Below are 26451 nucleotides of genomic sequence, written 5' to 3' on the forward strand. Positions count from 1 at the left end.
GACTAGACAAGGAGAAATGGTTTTAAAGTAAAAGACGGAAGATTTAGACTCTACATAGGGAAGAAGTTTTTTACAATAAGGGTGGTGAAGAACTGGAACAGATTGCCCAGTGATGTGGATAATGCCCCGTCCCTGGAGACATTCGAGGTCTGGCTGAATGGGGCTCTGAACAACCTGATCTAGCTGTAGGTGTCCCTGTTCAATGCAGAGGAGTTGTACTAGGTGACCTTTAACAGTCCCTTCCAACTGAAAGATTCAATGATTCTATGAAAATTCATAATTTATAACATTCGGTGACTCTTCCAAGTATTGAATCTGATCAATTTCTCATTCACCTTAAATTCTATCGTCTTGTTAGAGCATCTGAATTTGCTGATAGCATTTTGTAAATGTTCGTATTGCAAATTAATTCTGTCTGTCACTTTTTAATCCATAGTTCTAGCATTTGAGTTTACAAGCTGTTAAGAACTGATCACTGCTTTTCCCTTGCTTTATATATATCAACAACTTCCACTGGCCTAATATCGAAGTGGTGTAAGCTCCACTCCTACATCAAATACTGAATTCTCAGTGCACAGAACCTTCACTGCATTTCTTGTCTGTTCCTGCTGTAAGAGTGCTGTTGATCAAATGCCTTTTTTCCCTGATTTTGAAGTTGCAGAGAAACAAAATGTAGAATTGTAGTACTTCTCAAGATGAGTGATCTTGTTCTACCTCTGCTTACATTGAATTTTTCTATTATCTTAGATTGGATTGGCTTCCTAGTTTGGGTGGGCTCTGTGGAAGTAGATCAAGGATCAAAGGAGATCTGTAGAGCTGTTTGGTTTTTTAATGACTTTTTTTTTTTTTCCTGTTTTAATGTTATACTTCTGATGCTTTCTCAAATCTGTTTGGCCTACAACACTGCTCTATTTATCGTTTTCAGTTCTTATCTTCCCAGCCGAGAGTGGCTTCAAAATTACAGCCACACCCATTTTAGCATGTGGGGAAAAGTCTTTAAATGTTATTTAAATGATTGTAATCCTCTCCTATTTGGAAGTGACAGCTTTTCTTTTTTTAATACTGCATTGCTTTCTACGGGATATCACTCATTTGTACCTGCTACTTTGTCAGGTTTTAATTATGCTGAGTTCCTAATTGTTAACCTTGCGGTGATCATAAGACATGTTTGCATTTCACTTCTCCACTGGAAAATTTATTCAGCACTCTATTCTGTGACCTTCAGCTTCTCTTGTGAATTGTGAGACAAAAAATTCATTCAGGGTGTCAGCAATATATCAGCATCATCTGTCACTGAATTTCCATTCTTGTTCTTCAGTGGCCTCTCCAAGTCCTTGCTTAGCAGCTCGGTTTTGTGTTTTTTTTTTCCTTAACAACATTTATTGTTCTGATTTTTATGCTGTTATGTTTCTTTTTTTTATCAAGAGCATACATAACCCAGTTTTTTCATCAGTTCTCACCGTCGTCTCTCATTTTTAGCTAGCCTGGCAAATTGTTTTCATATTTCTATGTTTGTACCTGGAAATTTCTTCTAAAAGCTAAATTAGTAGGACATTTTAAACGTTTTTGTGTCTTTTTTCTTCTGTGAACGTTACACTACAATACTGCTTTATATGTCTTTATGTATGTTTTTCTTCCTTTTCCTCCCTGGAACTTTCTGCAGCATCTGTATTCCTCTTTATTTTCACTTATAACTGTGCCATTGACACTTCATCCCTGAAATTGTGTGAATCCAGATAGTACCCACTGATAAAGCAGTCATCTTCATCCCTTAGTACTTCCCCAAACTGTGTGTTCAAATGTCTACTCTGTTTCATGTTAATGCAAGACTTTTGCCTGAAGAAACAAGCTTTGTCTAAGTCCTCAGTACATTGCTACATGTCACATATATACCTAGCTCTGTCTGGTATCTTCTTTTTAAATTATTTTGTATTAATTCACAAGCAGAAAGGTTACAGAGTTTACAGTGTTCTATTACATTATTTCTCTGAGTTTTATGTCTTCGTATTGCTTACATAATAAACCATGAGTATGAATTATAATGCAGCTGTATTCAAGATCAGATTTTCTATTCAGAGCTCCCACCTCACGTATTGAGTGCTGAGGAGAAAAAAAAAATCAATTTTGACTATGGAAACTTTGTATTTGTTGTTCATAGGAATGATTTTATAAGAGAAAATCATTTCACAGCATAACAACAATGAATCCCAGGCTGAATCATTATTCATAATATGACTTTAAACTAAAAAAAATGTAAATAAGTCCTATCTAGCTTGGGTTGTGATTGGGAAATGGAAGTTGATGTTAGCTCTAATAGTGCTATGGATGTGAGTCCTTTCAAAGGTTCTGTGTAGAACCTGAAATGGCTTCAGCTCATTCTTGCCTGAGTGCCAGTCTATTAAATTATTATCAAGATTAAACCTTTTTGGTGTTCTAATTTGTGAGAAATTCTGTCATGTTGTTGTGCTATGAGAACATGCAGCTGATGCGGAAGGTAATGTATACCAGATGCCTGAGAGAAAAGCAGAAGCCAATGTGAGGTTCTGCCATTATATTCTGAAACTGGCAAAAATCCACAGTGAGGCTTTGATCACAGCATGACACGAAAAGAACAGCCTTGTCAGATTGAATCTATTTCAGTTACCGGTGATCAAGTCTGGATCACTACAGATAGTGATGATATTTATGGCATATCGTTTGAGATGTCCTGCACTACTTGAAGAAAAAGTGGTACATTTGAAGAATTGTTAGGAAAGAGAAAGAAAATGCTTTAACGAAATAAGAAATGTCCATAGTGAATGGTAAAGATGGACAAGAAATTGGGCGTTTCTGCAGAAACAGAACATAGCGAGGAGTGTCTGGTATGGAAAAACAAGTCATTTTCCTTTCTGTGGATTTAACTCTCTGTGACTCATAACAGAGTTGTCATCTCACCCTCATACTATAGGGTGGAAACTAATATGTCTGTGTTTTTGTTTATTTTGCTAGCAGAGTCTGTTCAGTCCATAATTTACATAGGTGGATTGTATTTTTAGCTCACACGTTGAATATAGAGGCAGGATTAGAGGATGAGTAATCATGCCAGTATCACAGCCACACTTGATTAGCAGTGTCTGCAGATGTGTTTTCAAAACCTTTCAAGTACAAACTGCCTTGAAGTATGACGACATATTTCAGTTAGCTGATACATCAAACAAGGATGCCAGCTAATTCTGGAGAAGATTGTTCTGTGTTAAGCATTTGTTTGATATAAATACCATGCTTCTTGTGAAGAAACGCTTCCCTCACAAATGCACGCTCCTGTTACATCATTTTTTTTAGCAGAAAAGCACTCTGTCATAGTGTTGTGTCTGTAAATGATTCTCTATGGTGATGAAATTCAAGGTACATTTTGTTGGTTTCACAGTACATACCTGTTATAGTTGTTGCTCTTCTATTTCCAGTGGTCATTAGGAGTAGTGGTAACCAGACACATTCAATGTTTCAATACATTTATTTTGTGTAAATGCAGGGTGTATTATTTTTATAAAATCTCTTTGAAACCAAAGGTAAAAACTGTGTAGAATTCTGTATCCAAATTTAATCTTATATTTTTTGCCTCGATTTAATGAGCAGAGCAGTAGATTTTTGGATTTCTAGTTTCAGTCAAACTTACAGATCACTACTCAGTTAAGTCTGGTTGCGTGTTATCTGTGTCTACTATGTTACCATTATCTCCTCTTTTTATGTAGATACTAGTGAACAAATGTGTTGTTAATTTGCTTGTCTTTAGACCTGAAATATGTTTTGAGTATTTTTACTAGCACAGAACTTATTGTCCCGATATGAGAAACTCATCAGTAGATTATTATGTGAAGCTTTAAATTTTGTCCTCAGTATTGTTTTTCCTGTATGAGCAAATTCTTTTTATTCAGAGCAAATCCTGCCTGCCTTGTACACAGAAAACTGCTAGAGCAGAGCAGCGCTCTTTGTTCTCTCTAACAAAACCGAATCACTCCCCCTTCCAAAATACAACTAACCTATTCCCAAAGTATTGTTCGCCTCTTCAAATCCCTGTACTTTCCCTTAATTCCTAGTTCTCCATAACAATATGGACATGACAAAGAACTTCTTTACTTGGAGAGTTTTTACAGAGCGCTGGAACATGCTGTGCAGAGAGGTTGTAGAGTCTCCTTCTCTAGAGAGGTTCTAAACCTGGATGCTTTCCTTTGCAACATACTGCAGGGAACCTGCAGGGTGGTTGGGCTGGATGACTTGCAGAGGTCACTTCCAACCTCTACAATTCTATGGCTGTCCTTAGTTACATGGATTTCTAATGAAGAGCAATTTGTATTTCACTGTCTTCAAAAGTAAGACACCACCAGTTAGTTATCTGTGATTAGACTGTTGGTGTGTTGACAATGGTGCCTATTACATGAAGGTAGAATCACAGAATCACCGGGGTTGGAAAAGACCTCTAAGATCTTCCAGTGCAACTGTCCACCTGTCACCAATATTTCCCAGTAAGTGGCACTCCTCAGTGCCACATCTACACATTTCTTGAGCACCTTCAGGGTTGGTGACTCCACCACCTCCCTGGGCAGCCTATTCCAGTGCCTGATCACTCTTTCAGATAAGTTTTTCCTAATGTCCAATCTGAGGGTACCACTGTCACGTTTATATTGTGCTCGCCCATATCCCTTTGTCTGCTTACTGTTTTATGTTGAAATTACAAGACCTTTGGATGTGAAATACTTTTTGCACTTAGAATACCGATAGAGTTCAGATCCTGGTCCAAAGCACTATACTAATCCTAACAATGAAGAGCAGCTGTTGGCTCACTTTCTCTTTTTCTCCCATTCAAAAACAACAGACAAGAGTGATCTTAGTACCTCTGCAGCTTGGAATTCAGCTCTGTTCCTGAAAAGCACAGTGACACGTTTTCAGCCTGGACTTCTAAATACCTTGATCTCAAGAGCAAGTATATGAATTGTTTGCTAACCAGACAGATCTTTGTCAAGCTTAGGAAAACACTGGTTTTTCGTGCATTTCACACTTCATTTTAGTTCCTTTCATCATTTCATTCTGTGATCTCTTCAGGCTCTGGTAAAATCCTACCATGGCAACAACCGCTTTTTTCAATGTGACAGCAGAAGTAATGCATAGCAAGGATTACATATCAGCTTGCAGATGATCACAGAACAAAATTTTATGGCATAACACATCTTCAAAAGTAAGCATCTAATAATATTACTGCGGCTGTCATGTTAACCGTTACTGAATGTTGCACCTCAGGAACACTCATATTTTAATCTGGCACTGAGTTGTACCTACATGATCCTGGGTACACTGTTCATCCTGAAAATTTGTGAATTCACAGGGTTAATTATGTGCTGATTATCAAGACTGATCTTCCTTTAGCACGTGGAGCAGTTTATTCTTTAACTCAGGGATGCCAGCAAATGAAAGTTTTATTTGGGGCACTTTGGGCCCCCATTTTCTTAGTTTCTGTGAATTTCTTGTCATCTGCATAACATATAGATAACATTTTATATCAGCATCAGTGCCCTCTTTCAGATCTCTTGAAATCGGGGCGATGTTGCCTTACTTCTTCAGAAGAAAATCTGGTGATAAAATATTCTGCCAGACAAGAGATGTGGCCAATCACAGTCAGGATTTATTTGACCAGCCAACCGATAAAGCTTCTTAAAAATGTACCTCACCAGTATGAAGATTTATTTGCCACTTTGCATTTTTAATTTTATGCAACTTGAGCCTTGCATATTGAATTTTCCTGTTATTCTGAAATGATTGTTCGACAGATTGTTTTGTAGCTCTCTATTGAGATTCATGTGATGAAATTACACCGTTTTTCTCTGCATTTATGTGTTTTTCACACAATATGTCTGTGTGTAAACTAGAACAGAGAGAGTTCAGATTATTCCAGTGGCCCCAAACAAAATGGCAGAGGCAGTCCAGCAGGCAGTGATGTAAGCTGGGGCATCACATATCCAGGTGCTCTCTATGATCTAGAATGCTTCTAATCACTGTTTTCAGCTCTTCAGTTGATAACTTGTACATTTACTTACTGTGGTTTCTTAAAATATAAATACAGTCATCTGTAACCTAGTGTAAGATTCTGAATTCCTGCGTATCTATCACACAGTGTCACAGTATCGTGCGTGTTGGAAGGGACCTTAGAGATCTGTTTAACTTTTCTTCTTCGTGGTAAAATCAAGGCACAGATTCTGCAGAGGATTGTGAATCAAACCCAACAAGGTCGTTTTAAACATGTGAATCTGGAATTCCTGCTGAGTGCAAAGAATAATGTAGATACTCAATATTTCTATGAACTATAGAATAAGAAAGCAGCGTTGGCAGTTTATGTATTTCCTTTTTTTCTCCTTTTTTATGGAATTGAAGAAGTATATTTTGGCATATTAATAGCTTCAGTTAATATATCTCAAAATATAAATTACTTGTTTTGTTTTATAGGAAGAAGTTCCTCTAAATGTATCCATTTTTTGTTGTTTAGATAGTGCTCTGCTATTTGCATTTAGATCTTGAGATAATTTAGAAATCTTGGTCTTCTTGTAAAGATGTGGGGGCTGAGGACCCATCAACTTCTGTGAGGAAACACTTTAAGCCAGTCAAGAATATTTATGCAGGTACTAAATTGGTTTAGTATACCAGCTGTGTGTGGCTTCAGATTCTTGCTGGCATTCTCTAGCAAAGTGTACGCAGCCAGATGCTTTTCAGCTGGCTCTTGAACAGAAAAGAGGTCATGGATGCTACTCTTCAAAAGATCTCATTTGCCACCAAAAGGAACTGAGTGTAGTAACTTCATTCATTCTCATGGCAGCTGTCCCACTGTTTCATCAGTTTGAGGGATGTAAATTAACGTTTTGAGATTATTCCCCGTGGAACAATCTAACAGGAACCAAGCAGAAGCATGTAAACATTGAACTGATTTGGAATGTAAATATCAGAAATGAAGTGGTGATTTGTCAAACTAAAAGGATTACAGATAACTGTCCAAAAAAGATACTGGAAGCTAGAAAAGCCAGAAATAAGCACATTAGTCTTCTTTACCTTGTTTGGCAAGGGCATAAATCCACATTGATAAAGGCAGACAGGGGAGTTAAATGAACTTTCTTTGTTGGCCATTTTAATTTCAAAAGCATATAAAAGTGAACAAGTACTAAATTGTTATTTAATTGAATGAGATTCTGGTTTCATCTCATTTTCATGTCAACTGTGCTTTGTTTGTCTTCCTTTGTTCATTATTTATGTACACTCTCAGAACTAGTTTTAAAATTATTTATGGATTCTGATTTAAGTGACTAAAGTGAGACCATACAAGATCTTTTTCAGACTGTGTTGTGCATTCTTGCAGCTCTTAGCAAAGCAGAGTAATTTTTCTGGCCTGAGGCGTGTTGTTGGAGGATTATGTATCATGCACTAATACCGGAGAAGTTACTGTGCATTACATAATTAAAAAGTCAACTTTAAGACACCTCGGTCTGTATGTGCTTGAAGATCTGTAGCATCAAGGACTCTATCTGTGAGCTGACTTAAGAACAAGATGTGAGGTTTTAATTGCCTGACATTTTTAACTGCAGCTTCCTATCCAACTCCACTGGCGATTAGACTTCAGTCCTCCTGTTCTGATCTTCTTTAGTAGATGTTGTGTGGAGCCTTCCATTCCAAGCAGGAGCCACCACTGGAGCAGGTAGCCTCAGGAAAGAGAATGAAACAGTCACAAAAAGGGAGCGCTGTCTGAAAACACAAAATTCCTAGTGTTGAAGCAGCAGTTGGAGTAGTTGTTTGTGTTGAAAAAGGCATATAGGAGTACTAGGAGAAGAAAAGTGTTATGTTTCTTTTAGTGGTTTAGTTTGTTGCACTTTGAACAGGAGCTCAAAAAGTAAGGGTAGTTTTTGGAATATCCATTTTTTGTGATGCCATAAATTTGTTTTTTTGAAGGTGGTTGCAAGTTTTATTCTGTCGGGACAAAGCATTCTACACCAAACAACTTTGTTATATGTACCTCAATGACAGCTGGAGCTGTTTAAAATAAATGCCATGTAAAATGTTCAGGTATGCTTGGTAAAAGATGCAGAAGATGGACTGGGCTTTACCCTTACCCCCTAGCTTTATCCCTATAATCTGAATGCTGTACAGCAAAGCCAGAGTGAGCATTAGTAGCTGTGATTGTGCTGTTGAGGTAAGGTAAATGGCACTGCTGAGGTTCTCTTTAAGCTTGATCTTTTACCAGTTAAGATCCACTTATGTTTCATCATTGTACCACAAACATACTGACTCTTGTCCTCTGAATAATTTAACACCTGAAAATACTTGTTATTGTTTGAGAAAAAGCTTTGTAAAGCTCGATGAATTGAGTAAAAGTTCAATGTGATACAGAGTCCTATGGGGGTTTCTGTGTGTCTGAAACCTTCCTGATCTATCAGATACTTAAAACATGGAAGAAAAAATGAAAACCCTACAGAACAGTCAGTATGCAAAAATGGGAATGGTTGCTTAGTGAAGTGTAAAATAAATAAATAAAAGAACATACAGAATTTCTCCTTGCCAGGCACATGCTTGAACACTTCACTGCTGTTCTTCCCCTGTTCCCACTCTTCTAAGCATCAGTAGTGAACTTCTATAGATTTTCTTGGACTCCATTGCTCTAACAGTACTGCTTAGAAATCAATGTAGTACAAAGTGGGAGAGGAGAACTTTTGAATCAGTTTCTAATTAAAACAACAAAGAAGCCTGTTACAGGTCTGTGTGTATGTAATTTAGTGGACTCCACAAAGAGTAGAATCTGTCATACTTATTTCAGTGCAGCCAGGAGCATACCATGCACTGCTCTGAGGTACAAGGGTCACACTGAAATCTAGTAAACTGATAATTTATTGATCCCATGTTCTCTTCATATTACCCTTTCTGTGATCATTGGAAATGCCATCAAGTTATGCTTTCTGCAAGGGTATGTAGGTGAACCACAGTTCTGTGTTCGTGCTCTGTTGTTGGTGATAAATATATATTTTGTTCATGATTTATAGGTAAGTTGGTGATTTATAGATCCATTTGATGATGTGAAAAAAGTATTTCTGTAGAGATTGCTCCTAGAGATTCAGTCAGCTACTTTCTTGCAGTGACAAATAAACATCATTTATCTCTGGAAGTTCATTTCATAGAGCATTTTCTAAGCCTAAATGAAAAAGAAATAGGCCTTAGCAAAAACTACCCATTTTCCAAATAGGAAAAAAAGAGAGCAGCTAATTAACTGCATGTTGCAGATGCAAGTGGGTTGGCATTTATGCTCCAGCAAGTAAGACAGCCCTCTTCAATGAAGAAGGGGAGTGGTGTTATGCTGAAAACACCTAACAGATGCCTTTGCATGTATCTTGTGCATGTAAAAATTGCTATCCCGTTCTGTCCCCAAAAGAATATTATAATTAGTATTTGTTAGAATCAGTCTCCTCCTCCTAACTTAGTCATCTAATGTGTTGTTACTGGCCTGGAACACTATGTACTGACAGGTTGTATAGATCCAGTGAAGAGCTAAGTTTCGATCTCGAATTCTGCTGTGTACTGTAGTCTCAGTATAACTTACAAATAGTTGAGCTCTCTTGATACCAAAATCTGCCGCACATCTTTCTTTTTTGACAAAAAGTAGAATGCTTATTAATAGCAATTTTCAGTTGCTACACTCAGTATTCTTTCAGTAATGTAAAAATTAGTACCTCACGTACAGGTGTTAGGGGTGCACTTCAGTAAAACTTAAATTTCACAGTTTTCTAATAAATTACTCTGGTTACAGTTTCTGTTGTTATAGTTCACAGTGATCAACAATCTGTCGGGTAAAAAACTGAGAACTGATCTGTGGTCTGTTGGGTGGCAACACTGCCTGCCCACAGCAGGGGAGTTGGATCCAGACGATCATTTAAGATCCCTTTCAACCCAAGCCATTCTGTGATTATTATGTTATAACTGTGGATGTCTTTAATGTGGTTTTGGATGGATTCTCATATCATTAATACTGGAGGAGTTGTTTGACTTTTGGTTTATTTAAATAAAAGCAGTTTTCAGTTAATTACTGGTGAGAGATTAAAACTGTTTGAAGAGACCTACGTTCCTGTAACTTCCTAGTTCTCCATGCATGTAACTGAAATGATGGATTACTGCTCTCAGTATTTTGTGTGTCTAAACACCTATTAAAAGTAATCATTATGAGTTTTGTGTAAAACTGATATTTTCTTTCAAAAGTTTCCTATTTCTGTGTCGGATTTGCATTAATCATCACAATAGCGGTTATTTATTGGAAAAGTGAAACTGATGCTAACACTTCAATTTCTCCCTAGGTAAAAGAAGAGGAGCCATCAGCCAATCACACGTTGATGATTCAGGAGACTCTGCAGCAGGCCTCAGTGGAGCTGTCTGAGCAGCATCACCTGGTAGTCTCATCAGATGAAGTGGAGGGAATTGAGACAGTGACTGTCTACACACAGGGCGGAGAGGCTTCAGAATTCATTGTTTATGTTCAGGAAGCGATGCAGTCTGTAGAAGAACAATCTGTGCAGGAGCTCTAAAGAATGGTGTTCAAATGAGATGCCTTCTTGGTTTGCGAATGCCTAAACTTGTATTTATTTTCCTAACACAACCAAAAACAAGCAAGCAGGCAGACTTTATTGTTAATTTGTGAGATAAAACCTTGTTACTAGATACAGCTGGTTGGGTTGTATCAGTAACTTTCAGTACAAAATGATTTCGGACTTTCTTTTTCCTGAAAAAAAAGTTCCTATTATGAGGAAAAGTTATTCTTTCCCATCTAAGATCTCATTTGATTCCCATAAATCTCCAAAATATTGTTTGCTCAGAATCGTTTTTGACCACAATAGAAATAAACATCCATCAAAGCAGCAGATTGTCTAGAAAAGTCCCTCCATCCTACCTTATAGATGAGTTAGTGCTTGAGTTCAATGGAAATGAAATGGTTGTTTTTGTTTTTTTTATGGGGGGGGATTTTTTTTTTTAAGGAAAAATTAGAAGGACTTCTTTTTTAATTTGTATTTGTGAGTTGATTGTTTGGGAGATATTTAAAGCCATATATGATAATTCTAGGTACCAGTTGTTTTTTAGACAATTGGACAATAACTCCTTCCATCCCACTGAATAAGGAACTGTTCGGAAGCATAGGATGAAACCAAATGTTTGTCGACTCAATGGAATAGTCTTCAGTTTTTTAGAAAAAATAATATTCAAATTATTTGTAAATGCAATAAAATATGTTTGTTCATATGCTTTAAAAATATGTTTGTAAATATGGTTGTGTGAAAGAACTTGTACAAAGAGTAAGTAAATACTGACAAAAATTTAAATATTATTAATTATAAATGTATATAGTTCCAGATTTTTCTTTGTGGATTTGAATTGTTTCTGATTTAATATTTTTAAATTTGAGCTATAAAAGTTACTAATTAATAATAAAATTGTCATGTTTTCCTTTAATGCACTTTAATGCAATGTGTTGACTTCCTTTTCACAGCTAAGTAAATAATGGGTTTTTTTTGATGACTTTGGCAAATTATTTGTCCAGTTGGTAGTTTCTAATCAGGAAGGTAGTGTAATGAAGTCTAGCAGGAATTATCTATGTAACTGAACTTATTTATGGGCATTCTGAGTGAATAAGTAAAGCTTTTAAATACACTCATGTAATGTATTGAGTTGGTTGCCTACCTCTTGTAAATCTGCTTTCTTACACGTCATGCAAAATTAGAGTGCAGACATGTTGTGACAGATTTTCTATTGACTGTGGTGATAGGGAATTCAAATTTGTTAATGGAAAACAAATAACCAAATACTTCAAAATTAAGCAGGGTGGTTGCTACGTTTCTTCTGCTTAAATCTTGAAAGTGTGTAAGATGTTCTAGGGATGTTAGATTTGTAGGACAGAAATATTTTTTTATATATATTTTTTTGCCAATTACTGTAACTGGCTGGGACTGATTACATGTCAGTGTCGACTTCAGTAAACTTAATTAGATGAAAGGTGTTCAGTAACAATTGTGATGTAGAAAATGTTGCACCAGATATGCCAACTTGATTAATCTGCAAAAGAAACTTGTTTTTTTAAGTAGTGGTTAAAATGCAGCATTGAACTGCAAAAATAAGTCTATTATCTGAAAGAGAATAAAACAGTCTTGAAAGGTGTTCATATAATTTCTTAGAATTTATTAAAAATAGCCAGTTCGTTATTGAACCACATTTGGAAGTGCATCTTGATCATATGTGCAGTAACAGCTATGTTTTTGATGTAAAACCATTCTGAATCAGTCCAGCAATGTATTGTATTATTATCTGTAAGGGAGGAGGAAGGATGTAAAAGTATTTTGGTACATCCCATTCAAAAATTCTCAAGTAAATTATTTCCAGAAAGATTCAGTACTTCTGCTTATGTGACATATGTCAGTATTTGGAGAAATGGGTATATTTTTCATAATTTAACTCTGGCATGCTGTAGCCATGCATACCAACTAGAATTTAAAGTCTGATTTGCTTTTTGTTAGATGGCACTACAAGAGCCATGCTTCGGGATGTTTTGGAGGAAGAACCTGCACTTCATTTTACTGAATTTTATGAGTTCTATTACAGATAAATTCAGATGTGAATATAGGTAGTAGAATTTGAATCTAAAGCATAAATGTTGTAATTTTCTATAACCCTTTTATTTAAGAAATATTTTTCAAGTGCTTTCTTAGATGCTATTATTATTTTCCCCAAATCTGCTTAGAAATGCAATGATTGGAAACCAGCATTGGAACAGGCTGCCCAAAGTAGTGGTGGAGTCAGCATCACTGTGGGTATTTTAGGGATGTGTGGTTGTGGCACTAAAGGAGAGGATTTAGTGGTGGAATTAGCAGCATTAGGTGATGGTTGGACGCAGATGATCTTGAAGGTCTTTTCCAACCTAGATCTTCCTATGATTCTAAGACAGGAAATATTTTGAGCTGTATCTTGATTTATTGTCTCCATAATTATTATACATTTTCATATTTTTAGAATATACAACAGCTATAATATTCCTGAGCAGATAAGTGCTTCCTCTTTAATGTAGGTCATTGCACTTCACAAAGTGGAGTTCAAAAGATTTGTCTGTTTTTCAGAGGCAAGTTACTAAAAGAAGGAAGACACAACTTTGTTTATACCAGTCACTTGTTCTGAGAGGCCTTGGCTGTTCAGTTGGCTTCTGTTTGGATTTGAAACTAACTAGAATGTAAGAATCAGCTCTTTTGCTTGGGTCTGTTTCTGTTTATCACCTAAGCAACACAGATTCTTTACAGTGTAGATTGTCTTAATAAATTTCATTGGAAAAATCTTCTAAAGTTACAAAGTTCCGAGTTCGCACATAGAATCTTGCCACTTCAGTGTAGAAGTCAGACTTACTGAAAGGCAATTAAAAATGCTTTCACATTTCTTTATATCCTGTCACAGATTGGATGCGTGCTCAACAAATATAAAACAAACAAACCCCCTCAAAATCCCACCAACTTATATGTCAAGAGTAAGTAAGTACTATTAGTACAGTAGGGAAAGAAAGAGAGTAGCAGAAATTATAGAATCATAGAATCACAAGGTTGGAAAGAACCTACAAGATCATCTAGTCCAACTGTCCTCCCTTTACCATACTTACAGAAAAACCACTAAACCATACCTCCTAGCTCCCTATCCAGACGCCCCTTGAACACTGACAGGGATGGTGACTCCACCACATCCCTCGGCAGCCATTCCAATGCCTGACCACTCTGAGAGAAATAGTTCCTTCTTATGTCTAGTCTAAATCTCGTCTGAATCAACTTGTGGCCATTTCCTTGGGTCCTGTTTGTTGCCTGGGAGAAGAGGCCAAGCTCCTCTTCATCACAGCCTCCCTTCAGGAAGTTGTAAAGTGCAATGAGGTTTCCCCTGAGCCTCCTCCAGACTAAACAATTCCAGCTCCCTCAGCCACTCCTCATAAGCCTTGTGCTCCAGACCCCTCACCAGTTTCGTTGCCCTTCTCTGAACATGTTTCAGGGCTTTGATGTCTTTCTTGTAACTGATCGCAATACTCAAGATGCAGCCTCACCAGTGCTGAGTACAGAGGGATGATCATCCCTCTGCTCCTGCTGGCCACACTATTTCTTATACTGGCTAGGATGCTGTTGGCCTTCTTGGTTGTGAAGGTGTTGGCCCACCTGGGCACACTGCCGGCTCATGCTCAGCCGAGCATCATCCAACACCCCCAGGTCCCTTTCCTCTCCACAGTCATCCAGCCACTCAGCCCCAAGCCTATAGCGCTGCATGGGGTTATTGTGGCCAAAGTGCAGGACCCGGCACTTGGTCTTGTTGAACCTAAACGAAAGATGTTACAGATATTCAGTGGTTCAAATAAATGTTTTGAACTCTTAGCAGACAGAGAATTTGGTATGGAAGGGAAATTTTTACTGCTGTGTTTAGCTGCAGAATCAGGATTTGATTTTTGTATTGAACTGCTTGCCTACAGAAGGGGTTTATCGTTTGCTGCACTGTTTCTTGAAGCTTCAGTGAGGTTAACAAAGGTATGAAAACTGTCGCAGTGAGGAAATTCAAGTGCTCAGCCCTTCTGAAAATCAAATTTTTAGAATAAAAGCACATTGAAAACTCAGGATTGACCAATTCAGGAGAACTTTCAAATTTGCATCGTTTGTGGAGGCAGGAGGTTGTCTGTCAAAGTCTTACGCTTCAAGAGCTAGAAAGCCCTACTTAAATGTTAAGTCTTGTATCTGTAAGAACAATGAGGTTCAACTGAGGACAGCACAACTCGTATTGAATTGAAAAGAATGTTGACTTTTATTTTGCAGTTCTTTTCATCCGAAAGTAATGATTGTTATCAGAGTGCACATAGTGAAGCAGAGTAGAACAGATGCTATATGCAAAATCACAGTGGTTGTTTTTGTTTATTTTACGTTTATTTTGTTGATGCCACATTGCAGTTCCTGCTTTTTGGAGATATGTTTGAGCTATACCTGAAATGTTAAATAGAGAAGGATGTGAGTTCATTTGCAGACCTTGTCATTGGTAAAAATGTGCTTTCTTTGGGTAATGCTGATATTACAGTCTTTGCTCATAACTCGACAAACTGCAGATGTTCCTTTCCCTTTTATAATCTGATCACAGTGAGGTTACTGAGTTTTACTGTACATGGCTTGACAGCTTCTCAGTTTACATTTCCAGCTTTTACATCATTAGCAGGCATCATATCCATCAATATTAGCACTACTCTATTTGTCCTCTTTTTCCTCCTTGAAATGAGAACTTTTCATCTTGGAAGACTTTCATGTCCACTTAGTCATAATTATCTTTTGGCACATTCTGAGAGCATCAAACTTATGACATTAATAGGCAGCATCATCTTCTCTGGTTTAATTCCACAAGGTACAGGTAATTAGTTGTGTGATCTTTCATGCGTCCCTGTTCTCAACTTACCTGTGCTGGGCTTTAGTGATTACAAGTGGCACCACACATTTCAAAGGACAGTTGAAGTTACACAGCCATTGTTGTATGTTCCCAACAAAATCCTCTCTTCAGGTTTGTTGTGTTCTCCACAGTTGGCGTGTATCAGGCAGAGACAGAAAAGCAACGTGTGTTTCTCTACTGCTAAACAGAAATGGATGAAAATGCTCTGCTTATATGCAAACATAATTCCTTTCAGTCCTGCGTGATGCAGAACGTCTTTCTCTTGGAGCACCTGGGAGTGAGGCAGCTGACCTCAAAGGCTGCTCTTCTACCTCCAGATTTCTAGGCTTTCATCACAACAACAGCGAACAAAATGATGTAAGACCTGTATGTTTTGTATTCAGAGCTACACCTCACAAGGATGCTTTCGAAAGTAGTAATTGATGAGAATGGGTGTGATGGAATCTTAAATAAGAGCAAGACTGCAACATCTATTTTTTAAATCTTAAGCCACTTATTCTTCATTTGAATCCAGTGTAGGATTTGAAATGAGTAATGCTTGCCAGTAGGATATGAAAATGCAAAATAAACAGCTCTGACAATGCTGTAAATGACCCGGTCTGTAAAAATATTGTTAGAGTCATCTTTGCTAAATGTGGATGAAGGAGGGAAATTATAATCAAAACATTGCACGGAGGTCAGCCTGCTTTATCAAATGCTGTGAATTTTTCTGAAAAGCTGGAAATAACTTCATCAGCCTCAGTAAATTAAAAAGGTTGAAAAGCTCTTTTGTGCTTGGGAATGAAATCAAACAGGAGAAATTTGTAATAAGAAATTGAATAAGAAGCTTCGTTATGATTTCTGCGGTTGAAGGAATATCATCTTCAGGAAAATAAGGAGTCATTTTATGTTTTGCATCCAAATGAAATACCACATAAGTGTATTTTACAGGAACATGCGAGATATATAACACTATACAAGCTATCTCATCCAGTATATTCTTGATGGGCAAGCAAGGAATTAAAGGACAGAATATTGTGGTAGATTATAGGGCTAGTCGATATTTTTACAATTTGTTTTGGAAATGGTTTCCATTTTTTATTAGCCTTGAGAGTATTTATTTTGCTACTTGTTTTAGGAGTGAAAACACTTCCTAGAACCTGAAAGGACTTGGGGTACTGAAAACAGCATGTGCAGGTGCAGGTGTTCACTTTGGGTCTATACAGCTTGGTCAAATCCATATTCAAATGGGAATAATCAAATATTTCCGTAAAATAATGGTAATTGAATAAGTTAAAGAGATCATGATATAATAGGAAAGGCCCAAGTCAGGAATTCTCCGTGTCACTGGGAATGAAATCGCTTGTCAGTTTTTCCCAAAACAGTAATATTTCAAACACTGACGTGAAGCTGAAGTTGAGATAATCTCTAGAGTAGTTGAAAAATACATTAGTAGATAAGTGCAAAACTTTCTGTGGCTGTTGTGATACAACTCCTGTGATGCACTTTTTTCTTTGTATATGTGATTTACAGGTTGGGTGATGCAAGTGTAAGGTAGCTGGATATAGAAATCATTTGATCTCAGATCTAGAACATGGCACATCAGTACTTTATTTTAGGAACAACCAATCCAGACTGTCAGAATGAGAATTTAAAGGAAAAATAAGTAAATAAGAGAACATTTTGCTCATGAGAGTGCAGTTCGCTAATGTGAGTAGAGTCAAGTGCGATGTAAACAACGCTTGTGCAATTGTAAGAACTTGAGGCATGAGGAAGAACGGAAGTCCAAATTAAGAAACTTTGTGATCATCCATTTTCCTCGTGTAACAAGCTCAGAATTTGTGATACGTACCTGAATTTCAAGGGGAAAAAAAAAATCATTGCTGATTTTAATTTGTGGTTTGTGGTTTTTTTCATCACTTCTTGACTATTTATGGCTTAATAGAAATAAAAGACATGACTGATGCTTACCAATACCAGTAGATTATAATTCTCTGGCATAAAAAGTCCTACATGATTCATCTGCTTTCTTTAACTCTTGATTTGGGCAGGGTTTTGTTGTTGTTTTGTTTGTTTTGCTTTGTTTTGTACATTCCTTTAATCTCTTGATCAAAGGTCAATTTGTTTAGCCAACCAAAACAGCCATCCTTCTGTTGCCATAAAGGTAGCCTGGATAGTGGCATTCTGTTCTAAGTTTGAATTTAGCTATTCAGATTCAGGTTGCATTTTAAGCCTTTAAATCATGAATTGCACAAGAAGTCATGTCTATTCAGTGTCAGTTCAGTGTCCTGGAGTGCATTAAAAAGAGCATGGCCAGCAGGAAAATAGTTGTGCTAGAGATATTACTCTGGCAGAACTGATACAGTCCTTAAAACACCACTTTTCCATATCTTTTAAATGGAGAATTAAAGTAACTGTAGCTGTAAATCTGTGGCAGAGCCCAGAGGAGCCAAGTATCTTATCTTTCCTCTCGATGTGCAAGAAAGAGGCAAGGCGCAGAAATGCCTGTGGGTAGACGAGGGCGAGCCTCTGTGGAACCTCTCCTGAAAGAAAGCTTTTCTCATAGCAGGAATGGATCTTACCTGATATGCCATGCACCGTGTCTTAGAGTGGAGGCAGTGCAACACATGGTTGCTTGGGTCTGAACAAGCATGAGCCTGAGTGTATTTTGTCAGGCCTGCAGTAGTGGTAAGTCTGAGTAGATACCAAGGCAGGGGTGCAACACCAAGGTAAGCATGAACGCAGCTTTCAAAGTGACATGTAAAGGATACGGTATTCTTGAAAAGCCCGGATTTGTAGTGTTACAAGAAGGAAGTATGTCTTTCTCAATTTAACATTAGTAATGTAAGTAGCAGCAAAATTCTGTATTGACACGATCCTATGGGGGCTGTAAGAAAGAAGGGGAGGGACTCAGCAGTAGGGTCTGTTGTGATAGGACAAAGGGAAATGGTTTCAAACTAAAGCAGGAGATTTAGATTGGATGTCAGGGAAAGTTTTTCATGGTGAGGGTGGTTATGCATTGGAACACATTGCCCAGAGAGGTGGTGGATGCCCCGTCCCTGGAGACACGGTCAGGCTGGATGGGGCTCTGAGCAACCTGCTCTAGCTGAAGGTGTCCCTGTTCAGTTCAGGAGTGTTGGACTGATAGCTTTGAAGGGTCCCTCCCAACTCAAATTGATCTCTGTGGGTAAGCCACCAGGACTCCTGTCCCTCTGCCCATTCCTCAAAGCAATGCAAATGTTTTGTCTTCAGCTACACACAAACTTTTGTTTTTTACTTTGTTCTGTCTTTTCACAGCCCGGTTGGCTAGCTGTTAGTGTCTGTACTTTATGCTTCAGTTGTTCCACAAAGACTTGAAGGCACTGAGTGCTCTGAGGCATCAATAAGGTTTTTGCATTAGATGTCAGAATGTCCTATATCACAGCTTGGCGTACAGCCAGATTGTCATTTAATTGCATATTTCCCAGTTGAGCCAAGATCCATCTGAATTGGATGTTCATGCTTAGTCCCTTGTGCTATATATTCAGCAGAACGTGCTTGCCACTTTTGCTGTGCTTTCAGATCTCTTGATGCTCTTTTGTGATGCTGAGTGTGCTGGTCTGTTTTTCAGCCTTTGTTTAAGACAGTCTGCTTTATCCAGATATTCCGAAATTTAAAAGGTTTCTGTGTATTAAAGGTCTTGTTCTGAGATGGTAGGTCCTGATTTTAAAACAGACAGCGCTAAGGCTTGGATAGTGTGATTTACTGCACACTCAAACCATTTCACTAAGGCTGACACCACAAGGGTATATAAAATCATGTTTAAATCACTCTCCCAGTGATTTAGAAGGACTAGTTAAATACCTGCTTTAGAAACTAATAATTGAGTGTATGTGAGCTGGCAATTATGCATGCAGTAATTGCATGTGTTGGGAACATGCATCATGGAAATGGGAACCAGTGGGGTTATAGTGCTTCTCAGGAGCTCTGGGAGACTGAGGGGAGCAGCTAGAGTGGTTAAAAACAAAATTAGCTATGCATGTCTAGAGATTCTGAAGCATTAGTACGCAAACAACAGAACTAATTTTCCAGTGCCAATGAGTTTGGGAGCTCATTGCCACTAATTGAGTGTTCAACTGCTCTGTGCATTAAGGTGGGAGCTGCACTGCTGACCCACAGGGTCTCTGGCAGACTTGCAGTATCTGGGACATGGGATGAAGCTGCTTTAAAAATGGTTGCAGAGCAGTGTCTCAGGACATGCTGAAGAGCTGCACTGCCAGTTTCTGAGCATCCAGAGATCTGAACTTATTGCAGAGAATGGAGTATTGCAACAGCTTTCAGCAAAGGTAACGACAGCCCATGAAGATCCCCGCAGTGTATTTTGGGCTGACTGCCCTCACGATGATTTCTGTTTGCATGGTGTTGCAGGCAGGGAGTGAGATGCTATGAATCAATCCATTGTAAAAGGCAATTAACTTTCACCAGGAGCACGTACATCATCCTAGCAGAAACGTACAACCCAGAAGACAGCGTTCATCCCTAGGTGTATTCAGAGATGAGGAGTACTTGGCATGCCTCAGAGGTTTTGAAATACCACACAATCACACAATCACAGAGATTGAAGGGGACCTCTGGAGGTGATCAAGTCCACACCCCCAGTTAAGCAGGTTCCCAAAGCAGGCTCCAGCTGTCCTGGCGGATCTTGAATATCTCTAGAGAAGAAGACTCCCCAGCCTCACTGGGCAGCCTGTTCCAGTGAAAGGAACAAGAACTGAGTTTAAATGTCAGGAAGGAAGAGATGGAACAGAGATGAAGCTTTGCAGAGGTGATTTTTGTGGGGAAAGGCTTTCATCAGTGCAGGATTTTAAATGTAAGCCATGCAACTCTACTTAAGTCCTGATCCTCCTTTGAGGCAGAAGGAGAAGCTCTATGGCCTCCATGTTAGAATCCAGTGTTAACAAATGGAATAAAGCAGTTAGACCCTACTGCATGATGGGCTTGTGAGTGCCACTGGAATATGAATGTTTAGGAATAATTATCTTTACCATTTAAACATGTCCTGTGCTCTCTGTGGCCTTTATGTAGCTGCAAAGCACAAATACAAGCCAATCCAAGTACATTCATACCAACCTTGTTGTGTGTAAATCGTTTGAACAGTGTTTCCCTAAACACTTTTTAGATCTGTCATGCAAAACTGGATCTTCATTTTTAAGACCCAAATTAAGTTGTTTGGCATTAAAATGGTGCCTGGAAAATTAATTAATCTGTACTTTTAAAGCTTTGGCATTGGAAGAGATCTTCCGTGCTGAGTATCTGTGCTGAGACCTGAGATCTCAGTGAAATTCTGAAATGGAAATGTTGCCTTAATGCAAAGTAAACAACTATTTTATTTCTAATCTGCTTATTAATTGCTCCCACACAACTAATGCAGTGGGCTGCAGCTGGATTCATCCCAATTAATCCTTTGCAAGCTTGCAAAAGTATTTTGTCAGCATATTAATCTACCACTGTAAATTAGAAACTTCAGTCTTCTCAGATCCTGCTCCATCCAAACCCTTGGTGACCTTTCTGTTTGTATACCATCAACACTTGCTACAATTGTTTTCTCACTGAGAACCTTCCATTGATCTATTCCTTGTAAAAGGCTGCTCTTACTGATGAGTTACCTTTGGCGTAGTGCATCTCACTCTCATTTTCACTTTTATCAGCCACAATGTTGGGGGTCATGTATTTCACAACATAACTTTCTTGGTACCTATGTAGATCTTATTACTGTTAATTTCAGTTAGCATTTCCTTGCTTTAGCCAGCCACTCTCAGGATATACAGCAGCTAATCTGCATCTGCTCCATGCATTGCTGTTCTACCTTGGCAACAGTGCCTTCTATGCTGCTTTGACTGACTGGTGAACCTGAGGTGTGAGCCATTTCATCTGAAGAGGGTCAGCACATACCAGTGGATAAAACCACTCTGCACTTGCAATGCAGCACGCGTTAAATGGTGTGAATTCTATTCTACTAGAAGATTTTATAGTCCATAGAACTTTGAAATCATAGAATCACCAGAGTTGGAAAAGACCTCCAAGAGCATCCAATCCAACCATCCACCTACCACCAATATTTGCCACTAAACCATGTGCCTCAGTACAACATCCAAATGTTTCCTGAATATCTCCGGGGACAGTGACTTCACTACCTCCCTGTGCAGCCCATTCCAGCACCTCTCCACTCTTTCAGAGAAGAAATTTTTCCTACTATCCATTCTGAACCTCCCCTGGCACAACTTGAGGCCATTCTCTCTAGTCCTGTTGCTAGTTATATAGAAGAGGCTGAATCACACCTCTTCCCAGACTCCTTTCAGTTGTAGAGAGCAGTAAGGTCTCCTCTGAGCCTTCTCTTCTCCACACTGAACAGTCCCAGTTCCCTCAGCAGCTCCTCAGAAGGCTTGTGCTCCAGACCCTTGACCAGGCTCCTTGCCTTTCTTTGGATGATTAGTTTGATTCCCTTCCCTGACAGGCTCTCACCGGCTGCGCTGGGAAGCTACCTTCCATGCACTATAGAAACCTCCTAGACTGCTTCTTCTGTGCTGTACTGTATTCCCAGCATATATCAGGGAAGTTGAAGTCCCCCATGAGAACAAGGGCTGGTGGTCACACAACTTCTGCCAGCTGTTCATGGAACACCTCATCCATCTCTTCATCCTGCTTAGGTGGTCTATAACAACTTCTTCATGGATTTTGGTTCCAGAGACTTCATTTTTTTTCCTTAGTTCTTTTGCAGAAGTCATTTCCATTTGAGAGCTCACTTGAGCCTTTCTTCCACAACCGTCATTAATACACAAAACTGATAATTACACTCTAATGTAATTTGCTTGGTTTTCAGAAGTGGTAAGAGAAGACAGCAAAGACACCAAATACATATAAAAATGTTTGCAGGGATTTCAGATGAACTAAAAAACTTTCATATCATTTCAATCAAGTGGGCCAGAATAACCGAAGTTATTCTGTAGCCTGCATAGCCTTAAGTCTAGATAAATGAGAGATCCTCCTCAAGGTCCCTGCAAAGCGTTGTCCATTGATTGCTGGACTGGATGATCTTAGCGGTCTTCTCCAACCTTAATGATTCTATGCTAAGTGCTGGAACAAACTCAGGGCTCATTCCCACTATGACACTGGAAAGCAGAGCAGTCTGGATGATTATGAAAAAATGTAACAAAATCAAATTCCCAATGCTTAAGCAATAGGTTTCATTCGGTGTAGGGAGAAAACCATTTGGCAACTGCTCTTGATTCAAAATGTCAAAGATTACATGTTAATTGACTCTTGCTAGGAGTTGCTCATTATCTTTCAGCAAAGCCTGTGTGCAAGATGAATTGATCTTTGAGAAGCGCATGGAGCTGCCATGAAAGTACTTTAATGGGAAAAAACATCGTGTGCAAAGAACATCAGAAGTCTGCTCCTGTTTGCTGTTCTGCCTCATTCTTTCTCTCTTTCTAGTTTCTAACAGTTCCAGCCCTGCTGTGCAGCTTTTTAATTAACTTCTCTCATGTTATACAAATGGTAGGAGTAACTCTGCCTCAGCCTCTTGTCACTGGAGGCATGGCATGTAAAAAGCACTTTATAGTCACAAAATGAGATGGAGAAGTAACAAAGGGATGAGGAAAAAAAATAATCCACATCAAAAACCTCAAAACAACAACAACAACAAAACCTGTTTTCTAAACCATGAGGTCCCATTGAGCAGGATTCAGAATCTGATAAAAGGAGATCCTTTTTCCATCGGTTTCAGTGGACTTGGGAGCAAGTTTTCTCTTCTAACTAATGCCCGCTGCCCGCCTCTAGGGCTTGCAGTTGGTAGCAACACTGCAGCAGAGAAGGATGAAAGAAGCAGCATTCTGTGTCTCCATAAGAAAATGCCCTTGTAACATTTTTGTCCCATGTGTGGCAACATGGAGTGAACATTCGCTGCAGGAATGACAGCTGAATGCTGGATATGCCCCAATTAGGCACTGAAGCCAGCTTCTAGGGCTCAGAGGATTCACAACACTGGTACTGGCATCTCCAGCTACAGTGGCTTAATATTTCTTTTGCACTCGCCTACACCTGCTTATCTGGGAAGATACAAGTGCTGGACAATAGGAAACTCATTAAGACTCCTAGTCCCTTCCTTGAACCAGAAGCTTCAACAGGGTCTTCAGTGTGCTGTAATAGGTATTGCACATTCAGAGAATGGAATCGTTTTGTTTGAGTGCATCAGGTGTGTGCCCTTGGTTGCAGGCAGCCAGGAGGAGGGGGCTGCAAGCTGCTGTCAGGGTCAAAGCAAACCCCACAGCTTTCAAACCCACTGCATCCACAATACGAGAGACAGAAAGCAGGATTGTTTTCTTCTATGGACTTCTGCAAAGCAGCCCAGGATGTGCCAAAAGCAGGATATGCAACACATACTGCATGCAATGTCCTGCACAGTTGTTCAGCCTTGGAGAAGAGAAAGCTCCAGGGAGACCTGATGGCCTTCCAGCATCTACAGCATCATCTGTAAGAAAGAGAGGGACCTCTTTACTAGGGTTTGTTGAGAGAGGACAAGGGGAAATGGTATCAAACTAAAGCAGGAGATTTAGACTGCATGTAAGGAAAACATGTTTCATGACCAGGATAGTGAGACACAGGAACAGGTTGCCCAGAGAGGCTGTGGATACCCCATCCCTGGAGATATCCAAGGTCAGGTTGGACAGGGATCTGAGCAGCCTGCTCTAGCTGTAGGTGTCCCTGATCATTGCAGAGGAGTTGGACCAGATGGCCTTTAAAAGTCCCTTCCAACTCAAATAATTATATGATTCTGTGTGTTGGAAAACCTTTAGTAGTGTTGGGGGTTCAACTGCACTTTTCCAGCTCAGGCCCCAGAGCACCTTAGCATCTGACAACAGACACCTTCCAGCTGTGGTCTTTCACTGCCTGTTCTTTGTCTCCTAGCTAAAAATGACAGCCTTTATTTTATCCCTCTGCCCCTGTAGACACCATTACCATACAAGCTGCAGCTGGGTGCTGGTCCCCAGCAGCACTTAAACACTGTGCTCTTTGAAGCACAATCAATCCAAAATGCGTAACAGGGGAAAAAGCAACCAGAAACAAACCTGCACATCATTAGCATACAGCTTCTTCTTTGGGGGACAAGAGTGCAGACCACACATTGGAAAGTGATGGATTTCTGATATCAGAGGGTGAAGGGAATGACAGGGCACGGCGGCATTTGTCACAGCCGTGTCAGATTGAATGGCAAAGGAAGGACAGCGATGTGTCTCTCAGGCACAGTCAGAGATAGCCGCCCGGAGTCAGAGCCACCGTTGTCACTCAGCCATTGTGAGAAGCGACAAAGCAATAGCTGCTGCCCTGCCGATTAGGAGCAGCATGAATTATTAATGGTGCACTTGTAGAAGTAACTTAAAAAAAAAACTGTCAGCATGCCATGCTGCAAATACAGCGATAACAATTCCCTCCTCTCTTCCTTCCTCTTTTTAATCAGAAGATGGAGCATTCTGGGTTGGCTGCTTCTGTTTTCTTGTGGTAAGTGCACAGCGCTGGAGTGACACAGCATGGATTCCAAACAGATTCTACATGGATTTTTCCCCATAAATATTTCGTCTCTTTCTTTGCCCTATATGAAACCCTCTAAACAAAGCCCTGGATACTAATGATAAAGCTTCTCTTCTCCCTTCCTTCCCAATCATAAAATCTTAGGGTTGGTTGGGAACTCAAAGATCATCCAATTCTGACCCCTGCCATGGGCAGGGCTGCCACCTACCAGACCAAACTGCTCATGGCCCTGTCCAACTTGGCTTTAGTCGTGCAAGTTATCTCTTTCTTTTATTTAATTAAAAAAAGTTTTTCACCTTTTGCAAAGATTGAGTCCGCTCTTATTTTGAACATCGGGTGAAACACCTGTTTTCCCTTTCATGGGAGACAGGAGAGTGTAGGGTTAAAACAGTGAATTGGATGTTAAATTTTAATCGCCTTCGGCCTGTTGTCCAGGGAAATTTCTTTCTCAAACTGGAAGGCAGCTCAGAGGGCAGGCAGTAAATAACAAACTTCAGATGACTGGCATTAGTGTTTTTAAGGGAATCAAGGGTTTGTAACCTATTACTTTGTACCAGTGCTGTTCTGAAGCCTGGCTGCAGGATTGCTATGAATTAGCAATGTGCTTCTGCTGGCCTTTAATTTTTTGTCAAGTGCTCTTAGGTCCTTTCCTCTATTTCACCCTCACAGTGGCACACAGTTTGTGTTTGACAGCTTGAAAACATTCCTGGTGGCTCAAAATTAGTTCTTACACCTTCTTTGTGACAGGGGTGAACTCCTGCAGCTGGAGATGATTATTTGTAGCCCTGCTACCAGCTAAATACAGGAAAGTGGATGTTCTGAATCATTTCCATAAATAAAGTTTTGTGGGACACAGCAAGTGTGTGTGCCAGTTCATAGAATCATAGACTCAGTGAGGTTGGAAAAGACCTCCAAGATTATCTAGTCCAACCATCAACCCATCAGCACCGTGCCCACTAGGCCATGTCCCTTTGTGTGATATCCATCCTTTCCTTGGACACCTCCTTGGATGGTTGGTACACCACCTTCCTGGGCAGCCTGTTCCAATACTTTACCACTCTTTCTGAGAAGAACTTTTCCCTAATATTCATCCTTATGCTGGTTTTCTGTCAAGCACTTGTTTGCTTCTGGCTCTATCAAGTCCTCAGCTTAAAAATAACTTGCTGACTACATCATCTCCAACATCCTGCACTGTAAAGCTGCAGAAAGGCAGCTGTGCCCATCCCAAAATGAGAAAACAAAACAGAAAAGGACATCAGCAGCAATTTCAAATAACTGAATCATAGAATGGCTTAGTTTGGCAGGGACTTTAAAGATCACCAAGGTCCATCTTCCTGCCATGGACAGGACTACCACCCATCCTGGCCTTGAACACCTCCAGGGATGGGCCTTCCACAGCTTCTCTGGGCAGCCTGTGCCAGTGCCTCA

At 39.4% G+C, this 26451-nt stretch overlaps 1 protein-coding gene across 2 annotated transcripts in view; it reads left to right on the forward strand.

Moving 5' to 3' along the window:
- Positions 1 to 11556, forward strand: part of ZFAT (zinc finger and AT-hook domain containing) — a 75404-nt gene extending 63848 nt beyond the window's left edge. Inside the window, exon 16 of one of the 2 annotated variants that reach the window (XM_072328411.1) lies at positions 10350 to 11556. In XM_072328411.1, coding sequence (XP_072184512.1) covers positions 10350 to 10577 — 228 coding nt within the window. In that variant the 3' untranslated portion in view covers positions 10578 to 11556. The remainder of the gene's footprint in view (positions 1 to 10349) is intronic. The other variant, XM_072328412.1, reaches the window with a different exon arrangement.
- The last annotated feature ends 14895 nt before the right edge of the window (positions 11557 to 26451 follow it).

This window comes from Excalfactoria chinensis, chromosome 2, assembly GCF_039878825.1.
Source record: "Excalfactoria chinensis isolate bCotChi1 chromosome 2, bCotChi1.hap2, whole genome shotgun sequence".
Lineage (NCBI taxonomy): Eukaryota > Metazoa > Chordata > Aves > Galliformes > Phasianidae > Excalfactoria > Excalfactoria chinensis.